The 21,922-nt window shown below is 41.4% G+C and overlaps 3 protein-coding genes across 5 annotated transcripts in view; 1 reads left to right on the forward strand and 2 right to left on the reverse strand.

Annotated features, from left to right (window-relative positions):
* cpne4b (copine IVb) overlaps window positions 1–21,922 on the forward strand; it is a 51,635-nt gene that overhangs the window by 4,470 nt on the left and 25,243 nt on the right. For 2 of the 3 annotated variants that reach the window (XM_054764725.1, XM_054764727.1), the window contains exons 1-4: window positions 8,153–8,384; window positions 8,490–8,528; window positions 8,608–8,680; window positions 21,614–21,675. The gene's annotated coding sequence lies outside the window, so the exon portion shown is untranslated. Of the gene's footprint in view, window positions 1–8,152; window positions 8,385–8,489; window positions 8,529–8,607; window positions 8,681–21,613; window positions 21,676–21,922 lie in introns of those variants that run through there. The other variant, XM_054764726.1, reaches the window with a different exon arrangement.
* Window positions 1,148–10,331, reverse strand: LOC129173652 (catenin beta-1-like). The gene is made up of 17 exons (XM_054764722.1): window positions 10,176–10,331; window positions 9,205–9,254; window positions 8,154–8,363; window positions 7,823–8,073; window positions 7,499–7,737; window positions 6,737–6,938; window positions 6,499–6,643; window positions 6,224–6,327; window positions 5,975–6,109; window positions 5,686–5,889; window positions 5,438–5,596; window positions 5,230–5,349; window positions 4,940–5,090; window positions 4,720–4,841; window positions 3,202–3,262; window positions 2,227–2,422; window positions 1,148–2,102 (listed from the first exon to the last, which is right to left on the reverse strand). The coding sequence occupies exons 2-16, from the start codon at window positions 9,215–9,217 to the stop codon at window positions 2,232–2,234; spliced, it is 2,307 nt and encodes a 768-aa protein (XP_054620697.1). The 5' UTR covers window positions 9,218–9,254; window positions 10,176–10,331; the 3' UTR covers window positions 1,148–2,102; window positions 2,227–2,231.
* On the reverse strand, window positions 10,900–19,688 carry dync1li1 (dynein, cytoplasmic 1, light intermediate chain 1). The gene is made up of 13 exons (XM_054764728.1): window positions 19,437–19,688; window positions 19,144–19,217; window positions 18,005–18,121; window positions 17,696–17,926; window positions 17,371–17,525; window positions 17,082–17,175; window positions 16,429–16,564; window positions 16,205–16,316; window positions 14,849–14,908; window positions 14,727–14,771; window positions 14,558–14,645; window positions 14,344–14,466; window positions 10,900–12,086 (listed from the first exon to the last, which is right to left on the reverse strand). Exons 1-13 carry the CDS (start codon window positions 19,538–19,540, stop codon window positions 11,968–11,970), a joined length of 1,458 nt encoding a protein of 485 aa, XP_054620703.1. The 5' UTR covers window positions 19,541–19,688; the 3' UTR covers window positions 10,900–11,967.

Genomic DNA, 21,922 nt, shown 5'->3' on the forward strand with positions numbered 1-21,922 from the left:
TATTACAAACACCTCTCAGTGTGCCGCAGTGCGGTTCTCCACCACTGCAGACCACAATAACACACTTGTTAATATGCAGTATGTCACACTATGTGTATAAAATCATCCTTGTAAAATGTTTAACTACTCCTACGAGTAGGATTTAATTAAATGTATATATTTAAAATATTTCTACATAGCTTATATATACATATGTATAGCTTACATACTATACACTTTACATACCATGAACCTATAATTGATATCTGTATCAAATCAATTATGCACAATTATGAACCAAATGCAACACATTAGGCATTTATTGAGTGACCTAAATTAATGTTAAGTTCTTTGAAAGATTTATCAATAACTTACCCACCATGATATGGCCAGTGCAGAGCATTTTCTATTTATAGTAAATAAAATGTACTTATATAGTATGCCTAAAGCAGATAAACATCACATTTGACACAGGATTATTGTATTTTGTTATGTCCATATTATGCAGAATTATGTAGGCCTACATGCTGTGCTGATATTGTGATTCCATATCATGATATTTTATATTGCATTATTTATGTAGGTGTTATAATACAGATGTACAATGAGCCCTGAGCTCGTGTGTCTGCATCAGGTACATTGGTGGGGGAGAAAAAAGCCTACTTTTACTTAGTTCTTCTTTCAATTACATCATTACACCAGCAGTGAAGTCTCCAAACAGTTCAAGACATCTGCAGCCTCTTTATTGATAAAGATGAAAAGAAGGTTCCATTGTGGTACAAGTAAGCATTGTTTCATTCAAGAGAGGAAGCATGGAGCTTTTTCTCGGCCTGGTTAGTGACATCATCTGATGAGCATCAAAGCCATGCGGTCATCGATACATTCTGCAAGGGACTAGATGGAATGCAAAGAGGTCATCCAGAGTGACTTGAGAGCTATTGGCCGCCACCTACTGGCATAAAAAGGGTACAGGGTGATGACGCTTTTGAGGATACTGCATTTAAATCTCAGGGCTGTAAAATATTTAGCAGTTACATTGCGGCACCATTTTTTATTTCCTCCATTAGTAAAAATGCAGTTCATTTTAAGAGTTTAAGTAATTTACAGTAGTAGTAGTATTATATTAATTATGCAGGAATCAGCTGACTACAAAAGCAAGGACAGAAACTAAATGAAATAAAATGATTTTATTGTTCAGCCGTGTCACAAGCTCCTCTCCAAAATAAGCACAGCAGGACTAGAACTAGGTCATCAATCTGGCTACCTCTCATAGCACATATGACTGGATTTTTAATCAAGCCACCAATGATGGCGACTTTTCTATCAGACACTCAGTGATAGCATACAAAATAGTAACCTACCAGTAACTGTAGTATATAAAACACTTGTCTCCAGATTTATCCCCAACCAACACTGAACCTCTTCAGAACGCGTGTGTGACACTGACAGTTTAGGCTTCAAGAAGCACTTAAGAATGTATAATTCTCGTTTTTGAGATTATAAAAAAAAAACAAAAAAAAAAAACTACACAATATTACATTTTAAGTCCGAGTACAACTGATTATTAGTGTTCTACACATTCGGCCAAAGAAACATTGTATAATATCACTATAACTTAACACTACATGTAATATACGTTGTATTTTTTTTTTTTTTAATTACAGTTTGTTAGCATTGAAGACAAAATGATGATGGCTAGTAGTGTGAAGGCAAGCTGGGTCAGTACCATAACAGAGAATGAGTAATACAAAAAGAAATAAAAAAATAGAATACAAAAAGTAGAACCAAACAAGGATAATACAGGCAAGGCTAAAACATGTGTTACCAACTTTTAAAGATCCAACGTGTGTGCGCACTCATCCTAACAGGTAACCTGCCCCAAGCCCTCTGTCATGTGATTCCACATCCCTCAGATACTTCAACCACCCTTCCCAAGTACCCACCCCCACCCCCTTTCAACTTCCTAAAACATTCCCATGGCAACCCTTTTCTTTGTTTTCTTGTGTCAGGCACTTTCCAAGACCCCTTATGCCATTCAATACCTTCACAACTGTATACAGCCAATCAAAACGCTGCTTCAGACAAAACAGGCCAATCACAATGCAGGCTCTATCAGAACACAACTGAAAAAGAGCACAGGACAGCATTTCAACAGTGTTGTCATTTATGTCGATATATCGCTTTCACTATAAAAAAACAAAAACAAAAACATGGGGGGGTTAAGTGTTCAGAGGAAGTCACTCTCACCAATCCTACAGGTCGGTGTCAAACCAGGCCAGCTGGTTGCTGTCCATCAGGTCCTGGCTGTGACCGAGGTCTGGCAGAGGATCAGTGTGGTGGCCCAGGTCGGGCAGAGTGTCGGCGTGGTAGTCAGCACCCTCCATCATGGGGTCCAGCAGGGTGTCTTGACCATAGCCTGCTGGGTAGGCGCGGTACGCTCCATCTGCAAAAAAGGAAAAAGCTAGGTTAAGCATGTACAGTCACGCCTACACTACAACATGTATAAAATGACACACAGTAATCCCTCGTTTAGGAGTCCTTGTTAATATTATAATATATAAATAATATATTTTCGTGGTTAGGGCATAGAAAACCTGTTTACGACTTTACAGTTTTTAACATTAGAGTCCTCTAGACATGAAATAACACCCCAATAGTCACCTTAACACTCGTATTACCCAATATAGTAGACATAATAAAGACAAAATAAACCATTTAAGACATAAATAACTCATGCTGTTGCTGTAAATGTGTTCCGATGCGAGGGGAGCTGAGTGGGGGACGGATATTAAGTGACGTTGGGGGTTCAGAGTTGACTTTTATCTTGGCGGGCGTATGCCCCCAACAGTAGCTTGTGTTAGATTATTACACCTGTTCCAGCGATCAAGTTTGGTGCTTGTGTGTGTCGCCCAACATTACAGTAACATTTCTGACACCTGGTGATCAGTATAGAATACTACATATCACAGCGTCTTTGAATGCCTTATATTTGCATTTTTGTTCATTTAGCAATTTTTATGCTTGGACATGCTTAATTGGGGGCAAATATGTAAAATGTGCTTAAAATATGCACATTTTCTGACTAATAGGCCATTTTCAACCACTAAAAAGCATGATTTAATACATTTTTGAAAAACTGTGATAGAGTAAAGCTGCAAAGTAGCGAGATAAAAAATGAAAAGAAAAAAAAAAAAACTACAAAGGATGTTAAGCGTGACTCACCATCCTGTCTGTAAGCTAGAGGGTCTCCCTGAGCCCCCATATCCAGTCCAAGATCTCCACTCTGTAAATAAAAGAGTTCCATGTGTGAACAAGCATGCTATAACATACCAGGGTACAAAATATACCAAAAGCTTCAGCTGAAAACACAACTATGTTGTGCAGTTTGTGTATTTGTGTAGGAGTGTCAAGAGACACTAAGTTCACCAGACAAGACAATCCACGAGACTGGATCTACGAGATTTTAACGGTACTTTTAAGAAAAGTACAATGAAAAAAAATATGAAAAATGATATATTGCAATCTACTAATTTCATTTCTACTAAGTTACACTCTTCTGCACTCTGTGTATGCTAGCAGCCCCGCCTGCATCCACCGAGACAAAGACTGTAAAAAAGGGCTCATGCTGTTGTTCTATGAAACAAACGCGCAAACGTGCGGAAACCAATGCACAGAATGAACACTCTTCCTGCCTGTTTGGAGGCGAGGGATGAGGAAAACAGACACGCATGCATAGGCCTGTCACGACAATCAAATCAATTAATCGCACAGTAAAAACAACTCAAATTTTGCCAGCCTCAATATATTGAGGTGTGCATGTATGTTTGTTTTCCTACTCTGTATTTCTCAACACCTGTGCACCTTGCTTCTACAGCAGAATGAAGGGAGTGAGTGAACCCTCCTGTCAGTCATTCAGTCTTCTTGTCCCAGTGGGCGGGGCTACTAACGAGTGCACAGAGTGCTGCAGCCTGCGAGTGAGGAAACGAAAATACGAATGAAGGCACAAAAGCGATGGTTTTTAAGGTGAATGCCACAGGCAGTGTGGGAATATTTTGGTTTTAAACAGAATTAAAAAGGTGAGCCCATGCCCTTGAACACTGACGAGCTGGTATGTCGCATATGCTGGGAAGTAGTGGTGACGAAAAAGGGGAATATGACCAACTTGCATGTGCACCTCAAACACAACCACTTGATACTCCATGTTATTTATTGTTGCATGTGGTTAAGGAAAAAAAACACTCCAATAGAGACAGGGTCTATTTTTTGTATTGGTTTTAGTTATGATTTTTATTTAAGTGCATTTTTTGCCGAAAGAGTCCATTTAAAATTTCATTGGAGTTTTGTCTTTTTTTTTTTTGTTATTTATGTTTATTTTATTTAAAAACTCTTGACAGTCCAATTACAATGTTAAATACACTTGAGAAATTAAAGTTTATTGCTCTTGATATGGTGTACTTATGGCATATATTATCATTACATTAATGATAAAATGGTCTCAAAATAATGTTGACAGTAATATCGTTTATCGGCAATCATTTATAGTACAATTATCGTGACAGGTCTACACATGCACATGGCAATATATTAAAGCTGGCAAAATTATCAACTTCATTTTAATTTATTGTGTAATTAATTTATTATCCTGCCAGGCCTAATGCCCATTAGACTTTTTTTTTAACGAGAAATCTTGTCTCATTTTAATCTCCTGAGATCTTGTGACACCCCTAGTATTGTGTGTACCTCATTCCAGGCAAGGGGCTCAGTTCTGAATAAAGAGCTGGTCAGTTCCACAGACAAACGTTTCTTGTAGTCCTGGGGCTTGTCTTCAGACATGCGGAACAGTACTGCTGCAGCATAGGTGGCTACGGGGAGGGGTTCAAAAAGATAACCGTGGTCACATGAATTTTCAACCCACACGACTGTTCTCATACTGACCGTTTATGCAGAAAACCGTACTTACCAACACCCTCATTGCGAGAGTGAAGCAGTTCTGTCAGTGGTGCGGTGGCTCCCTCAGCTTCGATGGCCTCGGCAGCCTCTTTGTCCTGAGCCAACTCGCACAACACACCAGCCGCCACACGCTGGATGTTCTCCACTGGAGAATATAGCAACTGGACCAAAACAAAATAAACTGGAAGTTCATTGCATTGGCAAAGGAGTTGAATAATGAAACCATTAATTATTTAGCTAGGCCTAATTAGTATGTTGTGGATCGCTGCAGTTTCATGTTTCAATTATGTGTGAATTCACCTGGACAAAGAGTGGAATGGTGTTAAGTCCTCTGATGACAATTCTGTTATGGACGTCTCGTGCCAGGATGTGCAGCGCTCCTGTGCATCCTTCAACTATTTCTTCCATACGCACGCCTTCCTGTAAATACAGGTTGCATGGGGGAAACATTCTTTAAACAAACTTATATAAAAAATAAATATCTCGTTTTGCATGCTTGGTTACACACCACAAACTGCTGCTGGTTGCCTCCCATGCTGGTGCGCCTCTGAGTGTCCTGGTGAGCCCTGACTAGCAGCTGGACCAGTCGTGGAATGGCTCCCTGCTCCCGAAGAGCGCTGTGGTTGGCTGGGCAAAGGGCCAGGTTGCGAATCAGACCTACAGTAGCCTAGGTGTAGAGAGGAAAACACAAGTTTAGTCTGAAGAAGTAAGAAGAAAAGGATGTGAAAAATGGCTGTGAGTTAAATTGCAGAAGACCTTGATCAGTGGCCAGTGAGATGGGGGATGTAGGAGTTTGACCACCACAGGCAAGCCATAGTGAAGGCGCACAGCATTCTGTGCCATCTCTGCATCCTGGTGGCGGGAGGTAAGGTGGCGCAGGGCACAGACTGCTGGCTCTGTGATGTCCTCTCTGTCACCTGCCCTAAGTACTGTTCTTACCAGGGCCTCAATGCCTCCGACCTAACAAAAGACAGCACAATTGTGTGGGACAGATGTTGCCAAGCGACAAAAGTGGGCTAAGAGTGAGAGAAACAATTTTGCATACCTGGCAGACCATGAGTTTGTTACTGTAATTATTGCAGGTCAGGTTTGAGAGGATGCCAGCAGCACAGGTCACTACATTGATGTCATCGCTTCCCAGCAGTTGGACCAAGGTCCCCAATAGACCTTCCATTCCCTCCTAGACGACGTTGAGTATGTTTGTTAATGTTGCGCCATTTTTCATTAAAATACAGTAGAACAGTTCTAATCAAAAATGTGAAATGGGATTCAAGGAAAGTTAAGTCTGTTGGACCTGCTTAGTGGCAGCATCCGAAAGGTTTCTCAGAGTCCAGAGACAGTTCTGGACCAGACGCTGGCTGGGGTCAGTGAGATGGAGTCCCAAGGCCTGCATGCCTCCTGCATACAAGCCAACAAAGAAACACACGTTCATGACACAGTCTGTTATTTTTAGTAGTAAACCAAAACTACATGTATACAAAAACCTGAAATATTGCATACAGTCAACACAATACAGCCTCTGTAGTTGGCTCCTTTTCCATTTCTCCACCCCAAAGAAGGCAAACTTACCAGCTTCAACGATTGCAGGTTTGTTGCTGGAGCAAACAGAGAGGACCTTGAGCACTCGGCTTGTGGTCCATAACAGTTTCTCATAAGTGAAGGTCCTCATTATGTTGACCAGAGCTTGGGGACCACCACTGGCCAAAATAATCAACTAAAACAAAGACAGATTTATTCCAACGACCACTAATCATTTAGTGGGATTGAACTGTAACTGAAGAATATACATTTGGGAATTTTCCAATACCTTGCTTTCCTGGTTGCCATAAGCCAGAATCTGAAGGCAGTCAGTAGTGATGGCGAGGAACTTGACGTTGGTGTTTGACAACAGAGCCACCATCTTCTGCAGTCCTCCAGCCAGGCGAACTGCCATCTTGGCTCCTTCCTGGTGCAACAGGAGGTTATGGAGTGTGGTGATGGCATAGAACAACACACTGTCCACTGGTGATCTGAAAGACAGATTACAAATAGTGTATAAACAAATTGAATTTATAGAAAATGTTCAGAATTTTTTAAAATTTTTATTAAAAGCTTTGTAGTTTCAGTGATATTGAACAACAAAATCTGCACAGTTCATGATTCCACGTCAAATTTGCACCAAGACAGCAAGGTTAAGTAAAATATTTACAGATACACACAGCAACTTCTCAGGTGGTGCTTGTAGGGCAAACAGCATGTTTGTGATGATTGCCTCACACACTTGCACACAGAATGCCCTATGCTGGGCTGCTATCATTAAGATTTGTTTAGTCCCGATTTGAGGCTATCAGACCAACTGTACTTGATGGTCCTCCTCACATCCTCATGATATGTATATTTTTTTAAAGTATAGTGACACATGACCTAGAATTGGTCTACTTATGAAACCCACATACACCAATATTGTGTTGGAAAAACATACTCTATTTATGGACTGTCATTATTCATCTATGGCAAGTTGGTTGCTCTCTGTTTGCGTGTAAAACACCACAGGAAAGCTGTGTCATGGAGGAAGCTGCAGTTAACTTACCCCAACATCTTAACCAGGGCAGGGATCCCTCCAGACTTAAAGATGGCAAGGAGTCCCTCACGGTGGTGGGAAAGGTTATGCAAGGTTCCAGCAGAGCAGCGAGCGGTTTCCACATCGCCGGTATTTTGCATGGCTCGAACAACCGCTGAAACCATTTGAGGTGAGCGCATCAGTGCGTGGCGAGAGGCCTCCTTCTTTGACAACTGATGCACCATGACAGCTGCCTTATTCACCACAACCTGGAAGAAAAGGTCACGTCAGTAAGAAAGGTTGTTCTTTGTTTTTTGTAGCTACCTTACTTGTACTGCTTGAACATGTACCTACCTGGTCCTCATCGTTGAGCAGTTTTGTAAGCTCAGGGATGGCACGAGTGGCCAGCTCAGCATCATCCTGGTAGTTAATAAGGTTGACCACAGCATGCTTCAACATCTGAGAAGGTTCTGCCAGCCGCTGCACCGCAGTTGGATGAGCTGCATCAAGCTGGGTAGGAGGAATCTGGATGCCTTCCTCCAAGGTTTCGGGGAACATGGCCGCACGCACCCGCTGGGCCCGGGTCATGGCATAGCCTTCAATGTCTAGAGTAGAAAGATAATTAGAAGAAAACACATTTTAGTAAAGTTTAACTAACTAATCTAAAATGACGATAATAAAATACCTGTAGTTTCAGGAGTGAATGGCTGATTGAACTCCCAGTCATACAAAGTTGGATCATCCTCCTCAACATCAGGGTTTCCTTTGCCACTCAAAGATGGCGCTGTGGTGGTAACTCCAGACTGAATGCCTGAATCCAGGTAGGACTGCTGCTGCCACTGGCTCACTGCAGCCTTGCTGTCTCCCATCGCCATGTCCAACTCCATCAAATCAGCTAAAACAACAACAAAGACAGGTTTGAAGAAATTTCATATGCCGCCTTATATTTTTCCCCATTGTCAGCATTCCTCACTAATATCTCATAGTAATTCTTAAAGGGGTGCTATTGTGCTCATTTCAGGAATTTTTAAATGATACTGGATCCCGGTAGAGAACTATAGTAAGTTTATTTTAATAAAATACTCCATAAATCTCAAGTCGTGCACAAGGTAAATCTACATTCTTCTCCTGTTGGCCAGCATGCTCAGATTCTGCGGCCTCCTTCCTGACCACATCTACTCTGTTGTGATCCAGGCCCCCCACCACTCAGAGGTATACAGAGACACACCCCCTCTACCAGTTGCATGCTAATGGTTATCAGCAAACACTAAAGAAGAATTGTAAATTGGATGTAATAGGATGAATATTGGAGGACGAAGCATCACACTGCTTTTTTTCACGCAACAGTGTTTGTGAAGTGGCAACAGCAGAGGAGCAGTGACTGAGATAGGTCTTTAGCACCCCACAAAAAAATGGTGGTCTTCCTAAGGTTTTGATGTGAGAAATTCAAAAGTTATTGTGGAAATCTCGGCGGAGCGGCATAAAAATGAAACCAAGAATAACTTTAAAAAAAAACACAGAAACCTCATGAAATTGCGCTTCCACGTCATGTATAACAAGGAGTACAACATTTTGAACATACATATATAAATCCGAAAAGCTGGAAATGTAGGATAGGGCACTTTTCGACGTGGGGAAAGTAAAAGTACGTTTCAAATGTCCACAAAACTATGCGACAGAGGTTCAACTTTGAGTTGCTCAGACATTCAAACTTTTGTTCATTTTTGAAAACTTACACTGGGTAGCCATTGTTCTCGCCTGCCCTCGGCCCGCACAGCAGATGAGTCTGTAAGAGGGGAAAATAGTCACATAGAGGAAAAACAAAACAACTCTCAGTCAACAAGGCGTTGTATTTGGTAAAGTTGAATCCGATCGTAGTGTTCCTCGGGTGTAAAACCACTACTGCCCTTTACGCTGGTTTACCTGCGTCAGGTCCGTCCACTTCAAACGCCCGTTTTGTTTGCGAACGTAGCAGAGAGGAGGAAATGCCGAGTCTCCACCTCCAGTGGAGAGAGCAGAGCGGTGGGTATTTCCAGGTCTGAACTAGCACAATTCACCATTCAGCAGCAAACACTTCAAAGGCATATTTATCCCCCTCCCCCTACCTACCACGGCCAAGTTCCGACCTAGCAGCCTGGGTTTCCTATGAGAAACTACCTCCTCCGCCCCACTTTTGCTTCCGTGACTCCTCCTCTCATGGTGGGACTAACTACAAACACACTCCATATACAAAACGGCGCAAAAAGTTATCCAAGTACTCAGCTAACATATTTAATTGCCAATAATGAGGGTTACGATAATCCGGTTTAGCCACCAATGCTAGCTAACAGGTTGGATAGCTTACCTCCAGAGCTAATCGAATGTGCTAACCCCAGCTAGTAGGCTAACTAGCAAACATAAACAAACACCACTCAAAGCTTCAGACACAGTGTCAAAAACGAGGAGATGACTAACTGTAAACTAACATGGGGTGTCATCACTATAAAACGAGTCAACTGTTTCAAACGTTAGTTTCATAGAAGGAATTATTACCAGGTTTCTTGGCTTAGCTAGCCAGGACGTTTGAAAAGTAGATCCGGCCAGGCGCCACCATACTAAACCTGCCGAAATCAGAAAACCCCACGGAGCCTAGCTAAAGACCCGTTAAGGCCAAATGACAAAGTGTAAATACATTAAATGTGAATTATACTAAACATGACATCCTTACCAGAATCCAGTGGCACCTCCGTTATTCCTGTTAGGGGAAACAATCTCCTTTAGCTTGGGTAAAATTGCAGGGAATCAGCCGTGTAAGTCCGAACCACACCCGCTCTTCCTCCGCCGGAGATACAGTACAGTATTGCTTCCGCTTGCACGATCTAGCAACAAGATGGCGAGAGAGGAAAATATTCTGCCGCAGTCGGAAAAATAGTGCGGCGTTAAAGTTATCGCGTTTACAAAAAAATCATTTGGCAATTGATGTGTGCTTGTAGGTAAGATAAACTAGGTTACTAATAGTTAGTATGTAATGGCTCGCTAGAGAAAATGAAATGTGCTTTAACAGTTGTGGCGGAGTGGACTAATTGGTACCAGTGTTTGAACTTGTCTGCCAAAAGACGCCATAACAGCGCTACAAATAACAACGTATAATAATTTAATAAATTTGAGTGATTTATTCAAATGTTGAATGGAGGTTTACTGCAGTGGTTTGAAACAGGACTACCAAATGATTACTTTATATTGTGTGGAATATACTGAACTATTAATGTCTTAAAGTACACTTCTAAACACTTATCATGCCAAGGAATAGGTCTTCCTTTGACAGGCACTTGATTCTGTGACAAAATAATGTTATTGCCATCATAATCATAACTGCAACAGCTTATTAGTGTTTATGTCAAGACAAAAATCACCACAGAGGTAATTAAAGAGGCCTGGTCAATGAATCCGAATAAATACACCTTTTATTTGACTGATTAACAGATCTGATTATACAAACGCCAACACAGAGCTCTGAAATAACAGGACCAATCAGCGAGACAATGGCTGTACATTCTTGATATGACCCCATCATACTTTGACCCCCTGCCCGCAGCAAGTATGGAATCAGTGTTGTGTCGTTATGTACAAGTAAAGCTCACCCGCCTAATGCGGTGCGCTGCCTGTGTGAGCGCTATGTATCTTGAGGGGAGTTTGGCCAAACGTCAAGTGTGCTAGACAGTGAGGTCTGCCATATTTTCATGTTTAGTCTGTGGGATAGTGTATTTCAAAGAGTGTAGTGTCAAAAGCATAGTCACATTTTTTGCTTTTTGGTTTGTAAATAGCCAGAAATCCTTTCAACATACACAAAGGTTGCACTGACATCCTTCATTTTCAGTCTCATTCTCTCATACACACACATTCACACGCACACACACAAGTATGTTTGTCCCTTCTTAAAAAAAAAAAAATACTATTGTTTCAGGCATACATTTTTTTGTTCTGAATCTCTTCCTCCACCTTAAACCATTGGCCAAACATCCAGCGTATCTAAGTGCAGTTTCTTCAACATGTGTCCTTCAGCAGTTTCTAGCATTAAAAAAAAAACATGTAACAGAACCATCACAATTAATAGATGGATGGATGGATAAAACACCTTCCGCTTCCACCCTTGCGATGCAGATATTCACAAACATCATTCCAGCCTACACCTCCCACATTGGTCCCTCATACCCACTCTTGTATGCAACAGTGACAAATCCTCAGTGTAACAGCCAGGAAAGAAAAAGGTAGGTGGGATTGGAAGGATGGGGGCAGGTTTTGGATGAAGGCATGAGGGGAAGAGAAGAACTCTCCTTGTGGAAGATGAAAGATAACAGGGAGAGAAAACTAGGTATCCACCTTTTCTTTTCCCCTACTTCCCTCGTTGTTCCCTTGCATAGCCGTGTGACAGAGCAGAGGGAGGGAGGGCAAAAGAGGCGGAGGGTGACTGAGGTGCAGGACGAAAGAAGAAGAGCAGGGGGGATGAAGAGTGTTGGTATTCATGTGTCTTGGCCATCAGTGGCAGGGGTCTCATTGGCATTGGGCAAGTCCAAGTCCGTCTCCCGGTTGGATATGCGGTCCAGCTCTGCCTGCACATCACTCAGGCCCAGCTTGGAGCCTGCAGCCACAACAGGGCGACACACACACATACATGCAAGTTAGTCAAGTGTAGCAACCCCTTCCTTCTTACGAGCATGCACATAACCAGTGAGTGCAATGGGTAACAGCACATTTCCAAATGCAATGTGAACAATGACACATGTTTAAAATTAGGGCTGGTTGTAAAATGTAGCAGCAAATTTATGTTCAGCAAGTTTTTTTTTACTTGTTTAATGAATTGACAAAGTAGATGGCTAATTAAGTGTGCACAGATGAAAGGGTAGTCTGAAATGTGTATAATGTCCAATAATGTCCAATATACCGTCATTCCCAGACTGAGTAGAGTGCACCGGTATATTAGCTGCACCCACTAAATTTAAAAAGTATTAAAAAATATTTGTACATACATTATATAGGCCGCACATGTCTATAAGCCGCAGGTGTCCACTTTGTAACATGGGATATTTAGTATGTTACACAGATTTTTCTAATTTTGATAAAATAAATGCTTTTTTCCAAAAACAACACGTGTAAGACGGCTAGTTAAACAGTGCCGAACAGTGCGTGTAACATGACTTGTAGCCTACCAGAAAAGCCATTCATCGCTGTCTTCATCCTCCTCCTGGGAAATAAAACCACTAAAGTCGTCCTCTTCTTTACAATTGAACAGCCTCATCATTCCCTCGTCAAAGACTTTGTCAGTCTCTCTCCCTTTTGTTGTCGCTCTTGGCATCTTTCGTCTCGAGCCGAATTAGCCCTTTAGCTTGAGTTGTCCTCTTTATCATGAAGTAGTCCAGCCTTTCAAAACTCATTGCCGATAGTCTAGCGTCCGAGGTGTAGGGCGTCTAAAGTCCCTCTTTGCCAAGACAAAAACTCACAAACTTGTACTCTTTTGGAGCGGACGTGCTGGCTTCGTTTATTCAACACGACGTGCGCACAGCATGGCGTATCACAACAGTCCTCCATGTGCCCCACTTTCCAGGCATGGTCAATCAACCTACGCTAAATCAAACCGTTACAACAGTGACAGTTGGTGGTCCGAGCAGTCCAAACAGAAGCTGTAGTAATTCTACAGTTGATCCAGCTTACTTAAAATAACTTTTAGCGTCCACTTCACTACTTCCTGAAGCTGCACTGTAAGCATCATGGGAACTGTAGTTTTAGCCATTAATTAGCAAATCACTATATAAATGCATGGTTCAAAGTGGGAAAAGAAAGTAGTGGCTTATACCCCAGGAATTACAGTAACCATAGGCCTGTGTTGTAACAAATGCAATTTTATCATTTGCATTTCCTAATTTATACTCCGTTACAATATTTAATTCATGATTGAGTGTATACTGAACATAATTAGTTCAGGAACAACCAACCAATATTGCCATTGACCACAACTAATAGAAAAAAGCAACACAGACCAAGAAGTAATAGCAATAAAAGAAATAAAACTCCTTTTTATTACAGCCCCAGGTTATTATTAGTTCATATGAATCTAAGCTGTCCAAAAGTGCAATATCATATACAGCCACCTTTGTAACTTTTTGTAGCCAGCCGTAATTGGAATCATGTGCAATGTGTGCGGCAAACATAAAGTTAAAACAAATGCAATGCAACATGCCCAAATACAAACGGGGAGGAGCTTGATGGCTTCCTGGTAGGAAACAATAAGAATTAAGGAGAAAATGTCATTCTCAACAAGATAGCCCTTTTTTAAAAACTAATTTTCCTTTGTTTTCTGAAGTGGCATTTAAGGTGGTGATTATATTTTAGAGCTAACACTGTTTTAGAAGCTATGATTAAGCTCTAAATCCCCAGTTTATGTACATTCTGGCATAAAGCTGCGATATTGCTCATAAAATGGGTGCATAGCACGTTTGATCCCAGTATCCTTCATGCTTGGATGATGAGAGGTTTAAGGAAGCAAAAAAAAAAAAGAAAAGACATACTGTATGCACGATAAATGGAGAATGCCTTGCTCACACACACCTTATCGTGGCCAGCATCCTCTGACTGGTGCGCACACATACACATATTGTGATTGATGAGTGTGGTTAAAAAATGAGGCAACAATTTCAGGATTTATAGTGTGATACACTCGATACAGGAAGAAAAAGGAGAACAGAAGATGTTGCAACATATTAAGGAAGTCAGGGGTGGAAGGTCACATCAAAAAGAGGCAGGTATGAATAATGACTGAGAATTCCAGTGAATGTATGGATGATCACTTTCTTGCTCATATAAACCAGAGGAAATCAGAGTAGGTGTGAGGGCGTTCTCACCTGACTTGCGTACGGTCCCTGGAGTGTTGTTCCCGCCACCCGGCGTCCCAGGTCCTCCCGTCCCTGCTTTCTTTGTCAGTAGACTGTTGAAGAAGTTGGCCAAGACACCCTCATTGGGTTGACCTGCAGCACACACAGAAATGAACGGCCACACCAACATTACACTGCCTCATGCTGGTGGCTCACGTGTGTATGGAAATATGACACAGCGTACCCGACTGCGGCATGGCGTTGGTGACATTGGCCGCTGCTGAACGATTGCTCGTCCTAGGGGAACCAGTGGGTGCTCTGGTTGTTGTGTCCTTTATGAACACGGACAGTTTTGCTCACATTTATGGACCTTTTGGTGGTACCAAATGGGGGGGGGGGACGGAAACACTTACCACAGGTCGGCCTACGGTAACAGCAGGCTGTTTGGCAAGCAGTGACTGCAAAAAGGGGCAAATATACACACTTTATTGAAGGACCTTACAGTATTAACATTAAACATAAAACATTTGCTAACCTGTAGTTTGACCAGAAAGACTTGGTCATCTTCAGCTTGAATTTCTTTTTCATGTACAACCTAGTGGAAAAGAAGAGGTTTATTTTAACTTTGTCTTTACAGTCGAAAATTTGATTGGATAAAATAACGCTTTAAGACACTGGTCAGCAGTTGTTTCTGCTGTATGTAATACATTATCAACCTACTCTACTGTATTCTGTGTGCAGCAGTCCAAAATTCTTTCCATGGTCTAATTGAAAAACCATTAACATGCATGACAATATATTCTCATTATTTACTTGCATTCCAAAATGTTTTGCAAGCTGTTCTAAAAGAGGCCATACAAAATATTTTTGGTTATCATGTGTGGGGGAAAAAAACGGTTGTTTTAGTTTATTTGCCAAATAAATAACACGTTTTTAATGTCCAAAAAATTGTAAAAGCGCTGTACATAGTCAAAATATACTTTCTTACATTATAAGTGTTTTGAATAGCAGAGGGAACTACAGTCCCTCACCACTTTAGGTATTTATTGCCAAAATTAATCATTTTTAAGCATAAAAATGGCAAAATTATCTAAAATACAAATATAAGGCACTCCGAAGACTCATTTCAATGCATTCAAAGAAGCTGCGAATGATATGTAGACCGAAAGCGTAAAAACTTTGGTCACTAGGTGTCAGTAATGTGACTGTAATGTTGGATGAGACACACAAGACTTGATCGGCAGAACAACAGGCTTTTATTGCAGGTCTGAATTATCGCACAACAAGCACAATAATCCCTAATGAAAACACGGGTTACGCCAAGCTAAACCAACTCTGAACCACCCAACGTCATTTCCTGTCTGCCTGCCACTCAGCTCCCCTAGGGAGCACACTAATAGCAACACACAGAGACACGAATCTTATGTCTTAATGGCTTATTTACTCTTATGTCCACTACATTGGGTAATATGAGTGTAAAGGTGACTATAGGGTGTTATTTTGTGTCAGATGGCTGTAATGATGTTATAAACCCTATTTAGAAGGTATTAAACAGGTTTTCTATGCTCTACATATAACAATATTCCATTTATAAATAAGGAATCCTACTTTGCGGAAATTCACTTATGACAGTCGGGTCTGGAACCAATTAACCGTGATAAATGAGGGATTACTGTATTTGTAATGTATGCATAGGTTCTTTTTCAGTGTAGTTCTCCACCAAGCAACTATTCCGCTATGTTAAAAACAGTTCAAATTTAAAGCATATACAAAAAATGAATGTGCAATATGAAAATTAATTTAAAAATTTTTTTCATGCAGCCACAGAAGCATCTGTACATCACTACGAAATTTTTTATAATGGATTTTTTTTTTTAATTCAGTGCCTTACCTTTCTGACTGGTGGTTTGACAATTACATCCTCAAACCCGTCATCTGCCTTTATTGTCTGGAAGTTCTCATGAAGTATTGCAATCTTCTTTTCATTGTCCCAACCTGAGGGACTGGTGGAGGACAGAAAAACATTTAAAAATGCATTTTTGACTCACCCAGTAGGTACAAGCTGGAGCAGTCAATACGAGTGGATGTATATTACGTAACAGTACACACACTTACATGAAGACTGCATCTCTTTCCACCACTTGTGCAGGGCAATGGAACGGAAAGCCGTAAAGTCTGTGGACCAGATATTTATATAGCACATCCAGGTTCTTCATCTCCTTCACTGATGTGTAAATAAGAGACGCTCCATCTGACAACACTGTCAAGGTTTTCCTCCCTCCAAAATCATGATGAAAAGATGGGTTTGTCAGCATACTTTTTTTTTAAAGGCTGTTTTTCAGTCTTTAAACATGGGTGGTGCACATCTTTCTGCAAAATATTCCTGATGATATGATGCACTCGTGAAAGGTAGTAAATATTAGAAATGCAGTGTTTCCCGGTGTGCCACAAATAAGATACCTGTTCTCTCTTGCTCCCTTCTTAGCTTGCGAGATCAGACAAGATCGGGCGTTCTCAGGGTAGTATGAATGACTTAAATGAAAAAAAAAAAAAGAGAGACTTTTATTCACTTTTCACTCTTGTGTCATAGCCAATTATGCAAATTTGACTATTACATCACTACATCATCCCCCAACGCAACCCTCTACCATCACCATTGCAGTCCTGTGGGAAACACTGCTGTGCTGTTAAAAGCTATCAGCATACTTGGCATTAGGGTGTTTATGCAAAAATACAGGAAGGAGAAATGCTGACTTTGTGAAGGATACACTGCAGACAAAACTGTCTGATATAAGACTGGATAAAGTCCAGGTGTTCGTCTCTGTAGTCGTGCTCCTTCTCCAAAGTGCTGATGGCATCACACTGCGAGGACAGAGAGGTCGGTGTCAGATGAAGGACACTGTCTGACAAGTGAGCAGTGCTGGCATTGACATATAAGGTCTTACAACAAGAACTTTCCTTAAAGATTCAAACTGACTTATTCAATTCTTCCTAATCACATTATATAATAAGACACGGTGGAACACAATGATTCAACCTATTAGTGAGTGGATGTACCTTGGTGCAGACCACTACCATTGGTATGCCCAGGTTGTGTGTGAGTGTGTTGTCTCCTAATGGCAGCAACACACTCTCCTCCTCATCGCCTCTCCTCTGTGGGGTGCCATCCTCCCCACTGCCGGGCTCTGTGTACTCCTGGAACTGCTTTACAACTACACACAGACACACATGTAGATAAAATACCATAGCTTATTATCCTCCAAGAAGCCATATCACTGAGTCTGGTGCTTCTTCTAAAAGGTTTTTTTGTCTATCATTTTCCCCTGGTGAAAAAGCAAGCGCTTGTTTTCACTTTTCCTTAACTGCGGGCAGTATGACTCACGTCTGTGCTCCAGCTCCCGCAGCGTTTCCGGGGGGACCCGCAGTTTGTCGACGTGTTCCCTAGCGACGGCGGCCCACTTCTGGAGCGAGTCCAGGGCGTTCCATGGCCGCGACATGTCAACCGTTATCAGCAGCAACGTGTTGCTGATTGCATCCACCGGTACCGCTACTCCCTGTAGACCTTTGTGGTAAAGGTCTCCGTCTAACACCCAGGCATTACACCTTGTGTGGTCTGAACACAAACACTAAGTTAAAAACAAGTAGACAGAAAATTAAATTGCTAAAAAAAAACAAAAAAACTGTTAAATACCATCAATGTCGTCATCATGGACACTGATGTAGAGGTATTCTAGGCCTCGCCCTTTCATGTACTCTTCAACTCCTTGTAGTTTGGCAACCAAGGTGGTCTTCCCTGAGCCAACCTCTCCTAAACACAAAACAGCAGGAAGTAAAACAAGTCAGAGCAGTACACTGTGTGCAGTGTACTATGTTTTACGATCATATCGGTATTATATTATCCTGACGGGTACAATTGAGGATATACTTTGGCTGACAGGGGTAAATGTGCCGCAGTGCCCAAACACTCCATACCCATCTTTAAAGACATGAGCAAGATGCCCAGAAGAAAGTAGTATTTTACAGTATGACTGTATAGAGCACACGATTTTTGCAAACACAGAGAAAAATGTACCTTTTCATTCTGGACATCCCACTCATGTCTTTAAGAGACAAGGTCATCCCTCGGGTCTGTCGCCTCTGGTAACCTGCCTAACTTGCGTTTTGTTTCTGCGTTTTTTGGCATTTGCAGCATTTTTCTTTTGCATTTGTTTTTTCCATCTTGCAGCATTTTAAACTTGCAGCATTTTCCTGTTGCATTTGTGTTTTTGGGTTTGGATCATTTCTGTGTTTGCCCCTGTCGGCCACCGTACTCAGACAATGTGAACAAGCCACACAGCTTCACTGCTAACATTTGTACTCATTTTAAAGCCTAACATTTTATTGTTGTGTTGCCAAGAATGGGTCAATTGTGCTATATCCACACAAGCCGATAGAGGGACTCCATGCAGCACTGATGTTTTGATGAAAAGTAAACCGGACATAGCACGGGCCTGTCAACCACGCTGCACATCAATACACTCGCTGATTAGCAGGAATGGGTAGCAGGCAAAGGATTAGCCCAGAGTGTGTTTGCGTGTGCGTACATCAACAGAGCAGGGGCGTATCTTTTGTGTGGATTGGTGGTTCGCCTCCTCTCCTCAGCATCACCTGTCTTGTAGCCACTAGCATACTACAATGACTTGCAAGGTTTCGTGCACGCTCAGAAAACGCACCTGTGCCCTAGAATGCACACCGAACCCGCAGATCAGCATCACATAATAGCAAGCTACTGCACACCCAGTCAACACAACGATGCATTCTAGCTAGCCACTAGGTTGCACATATACACACCCATCACCAGGACATTTTTGCCAGACGGTAGTTTTGATCTTGAATGGGTTGACACTTCGCTCAGGATTGTCGACCTGCAGACAGAAAGAGCCCATTATCCCACGACGGTACAAAGTTTGTTCATTCATTGTGAGTAGGTAAGGCGACTAGTCTCCTGTCTGGTGCTGATGCTAAGCTAGCCTCGTTAGCAGGCGGCTAGCTGTCAAACGAACCTCCTCCTCGTAATAATTAAGCTTTAGCGCTGGGAAAGGTCCGCTCTCCTTAACTTCGACGCTAAGAAACCTCACACCCACCACAAGTTCTGCCCGTCATCCTCCTCCGCGTTGCAGCTCTCCAGTGCGCTCTTTGATCCAGTTAAGGTGGAGGATAATAATGCACTCCTCCCAGTAGTCGCCATCTTCGCAGGGTTGTCAACGGCGCAAATTGCCCGGATGTACAGAGTCCAAGCTAGCTTAGCCTGCTGCACTTGCACGGCCGGACCGGGGCGTGGTCGTCCCACTCAAAGATGCCTCCTCCTTTCAGTATATGTTATAAACTCATCCTCCACGTGACAAAGCTGAACCATCATCATTCTACAACATGCATTCATCATGAGCTGTTGCTGGATGAACAGTGTCCATGTGACCATAAAGGCTTAAAATGATCCAAATCGTTTAATGGTGCAAAGCCTACAACACATCATAAGCTTCTTCAAAATCCTTTATGATGCTTAGACTGATTTGTGATGATTTTACTGAGATCATGATGAATGGGGTTTCAAATGAACCATAGCAAACGCACAACAGCTACAACAGGGGTGTCCAAAGTGCGACCCGGGGCCATTTTGGCCTTTGGCATATTGTAAGAATAAAATGAATCAATTATTAATGAGAAATTGTGTTAGATATTTTGCTAATTGGCTAGGTCAGCTTTGACACAAAGATAAAATGTGGATGTTTTGTTCAGATAGCTTAATATATACAGTGGAACCTTGGTTAGCAACATGAATTGGTTCCAGAAGGTCTGACTCTAACCAAAATGGATGCTAACCGAATCGTTTTTTTCCCATAAGAAATAATGTAAATCTAATTAATCCGTTCCAGAAAGCCAAAAATGCAAACACAAAACAGGTTTTTATAGTTTTACAATTGAAGTTTTACATGCAGAAAACAATTCAAAATGCATAAAAATAAATATAAATGATAATGAAAGGGATAAGTGACCTGATGTGACTGTTCCCAAAGACACAACGTAGCAGCGAGATCAACATCTTCCTCTTCAACATCACCTTCCTGTTTCTCCATTAGTTATTTATTGAATTCGATAGTGTTTTTCACCTCAATAAACCAAAATGGAGCCAAAGAAAGTTGCAAGTAACAGCATTTTCATAAAGAAAGTGAAAAACACTATTAAATTCACAAAATAATTCATGTCCAAACAGGAATGGAGTGTTGAAGAGGAAGGTGTGGATCTCGCTGCCACATCGTGTCTTTGGGAGCAGTCATGTCTTCAATGAAAGTAAAAGTAACCTTAAATGTTCATTTATCCCTTTTATGTGTCTTTTGAATAGTTTCATGCATGTAAAACTATAATTGTAAAACTATAAAAACGTGTTTTGTGTTCACATTTTTGAGAGTCAACCGCTGATGACATCATAGACGGGCGACATAGCTGACTTCCGGTTATCATTTTGTTAGCAAGCTAAGGATGCTAACATTACATTTTGTCATGTAAATACATTAAGAACACAGTTGGGCTCACGCAGACGCAAACGAGACACACGCCATATTGTACGCTAACCGGAAAATGTACGCAAACCGAGGCAAAATTTTGGCGCAAATTTTCGATGTTAGAGGAAAAACATGCTAACCGGGGTGGACGCTAACCAATGTTCCACTGTACTGACCTACAATGGATTGGTTGTAGAATCTTTAATGTAAATGTATCAAAGTGGCCCTCCTGTATCTTTCTTCAATTTTTATGTATTGGAAAATGTTTGGACACCCCCGAGCAAGACAACATTATGTACACTTGTACTGAGTTGTAGAATTCTGCAGTCCTACTAACAATGATGCTGAGATTTTATTGACACAGTCGCAGTATAGGACTGCCTTCAGAATATAATATATACCGTAATGTACCGTATTTTCCGGACTATAAATTGCACTTTTTTTCATAGTTTGGTTGGTCCTTCACCTTATAGCCAGTTTTGACTTATGTATCAATATATATGTGTATAATTTAACATGTTTTTAAATGTTATCATACAGACTGGCATGAACGTAGGAGTGAACATTACAGTTGACAGCCAAGACAGGGCGCGAATGAGATCGGGAGCTTGGTGAACTTGCTTACTGGTAACCTTGCTGTTGGTTTGCCAATCATTTTGGCCATGACTGTATAGTCTGGAAAATACTGTAAATAATTGCTGTATGATATTATTCCACAATTGTCCCATCATTTGATTGATGATTCATTTGTTTCCCAACAGAGGGATGGATAACTTGCTTCAGAATCAGAAGTCAATAGCTTGTTGCATCAAATAACACTGAGGTAAGAGCTGCAATTGCATGCAGTGCAATTTTTCTGTCAAAACTGAAATACAAATAAAGTGATGAGGCGGGTTCGATGTGGCCGTGAGTTAGACGCTTATGGTGTAGTAGAAAGCTGTTTCCCTCTGACGCTATCTTTGCAAAAGCAGATTTGTTTTGACTGGCGTATCTCTTTTAGCGGCTCTCATTGGACTATTGAAATCAAGGGACTGTGACTGTTGTATGGATTGATGATGGAATGCTGAAAA

The sequence above is a fragment of the Dunckerocampus dactyliophorus genome, chromosome 20 (genome assembly GCF_027744805.1).
Source record: "Dunckerocampus dactyliophorus isolate RoL2022-P2 chromosome 20, RoL_Ddac_1.1, whole genome shotgun sequence".
NCBI lineage: Eukaryota > Metazoa > Chordata > Actinopteri > Syngnathiformes > Syngnathidae > Dunckerocampus > Dunckerocampus dactyliophorus.

Coding starts and splice junctions, on each gene's coding strand:
- LOC129173652 (XM_054764722.1), bottom strand. Junction 6,644..6,736: donor ATGGCAACCAGGAAAGCAAG/GTATTGGAAAAT, acceptor TCTTTGTTTTAG/TTGATTATTTTGGCCAGTGG. Junction 6,328..6,498: donor ACCTGCAATCGTTGAAGCTG/GTAAGTTTGCCT, acceptor GCTTGTATGCAG/GAGGCATGCAGGCCTTGGGA.
- dync1li1 (XM_054764728.1), bottom strand. CDS start 19,540: ATGGCGACTACTGGGAGGAGTGCATTATTATCCTCCACCTTAACTGGA. Junction 16,317..16,428: donor GAAAGAGATGCAGTCTTCAT/GTAAGTGTGTGT, acceptor GTCCTCCACCAG/TCCCTCAGGTTGGGACAATG. Junction 14,467..14,557: donor CAACGCCATGCCGCAGTCGG/GTACGCTGTGTC, acceptor TGTGTGCTGCAG/GTCAACCCAATGAGGGTGTC.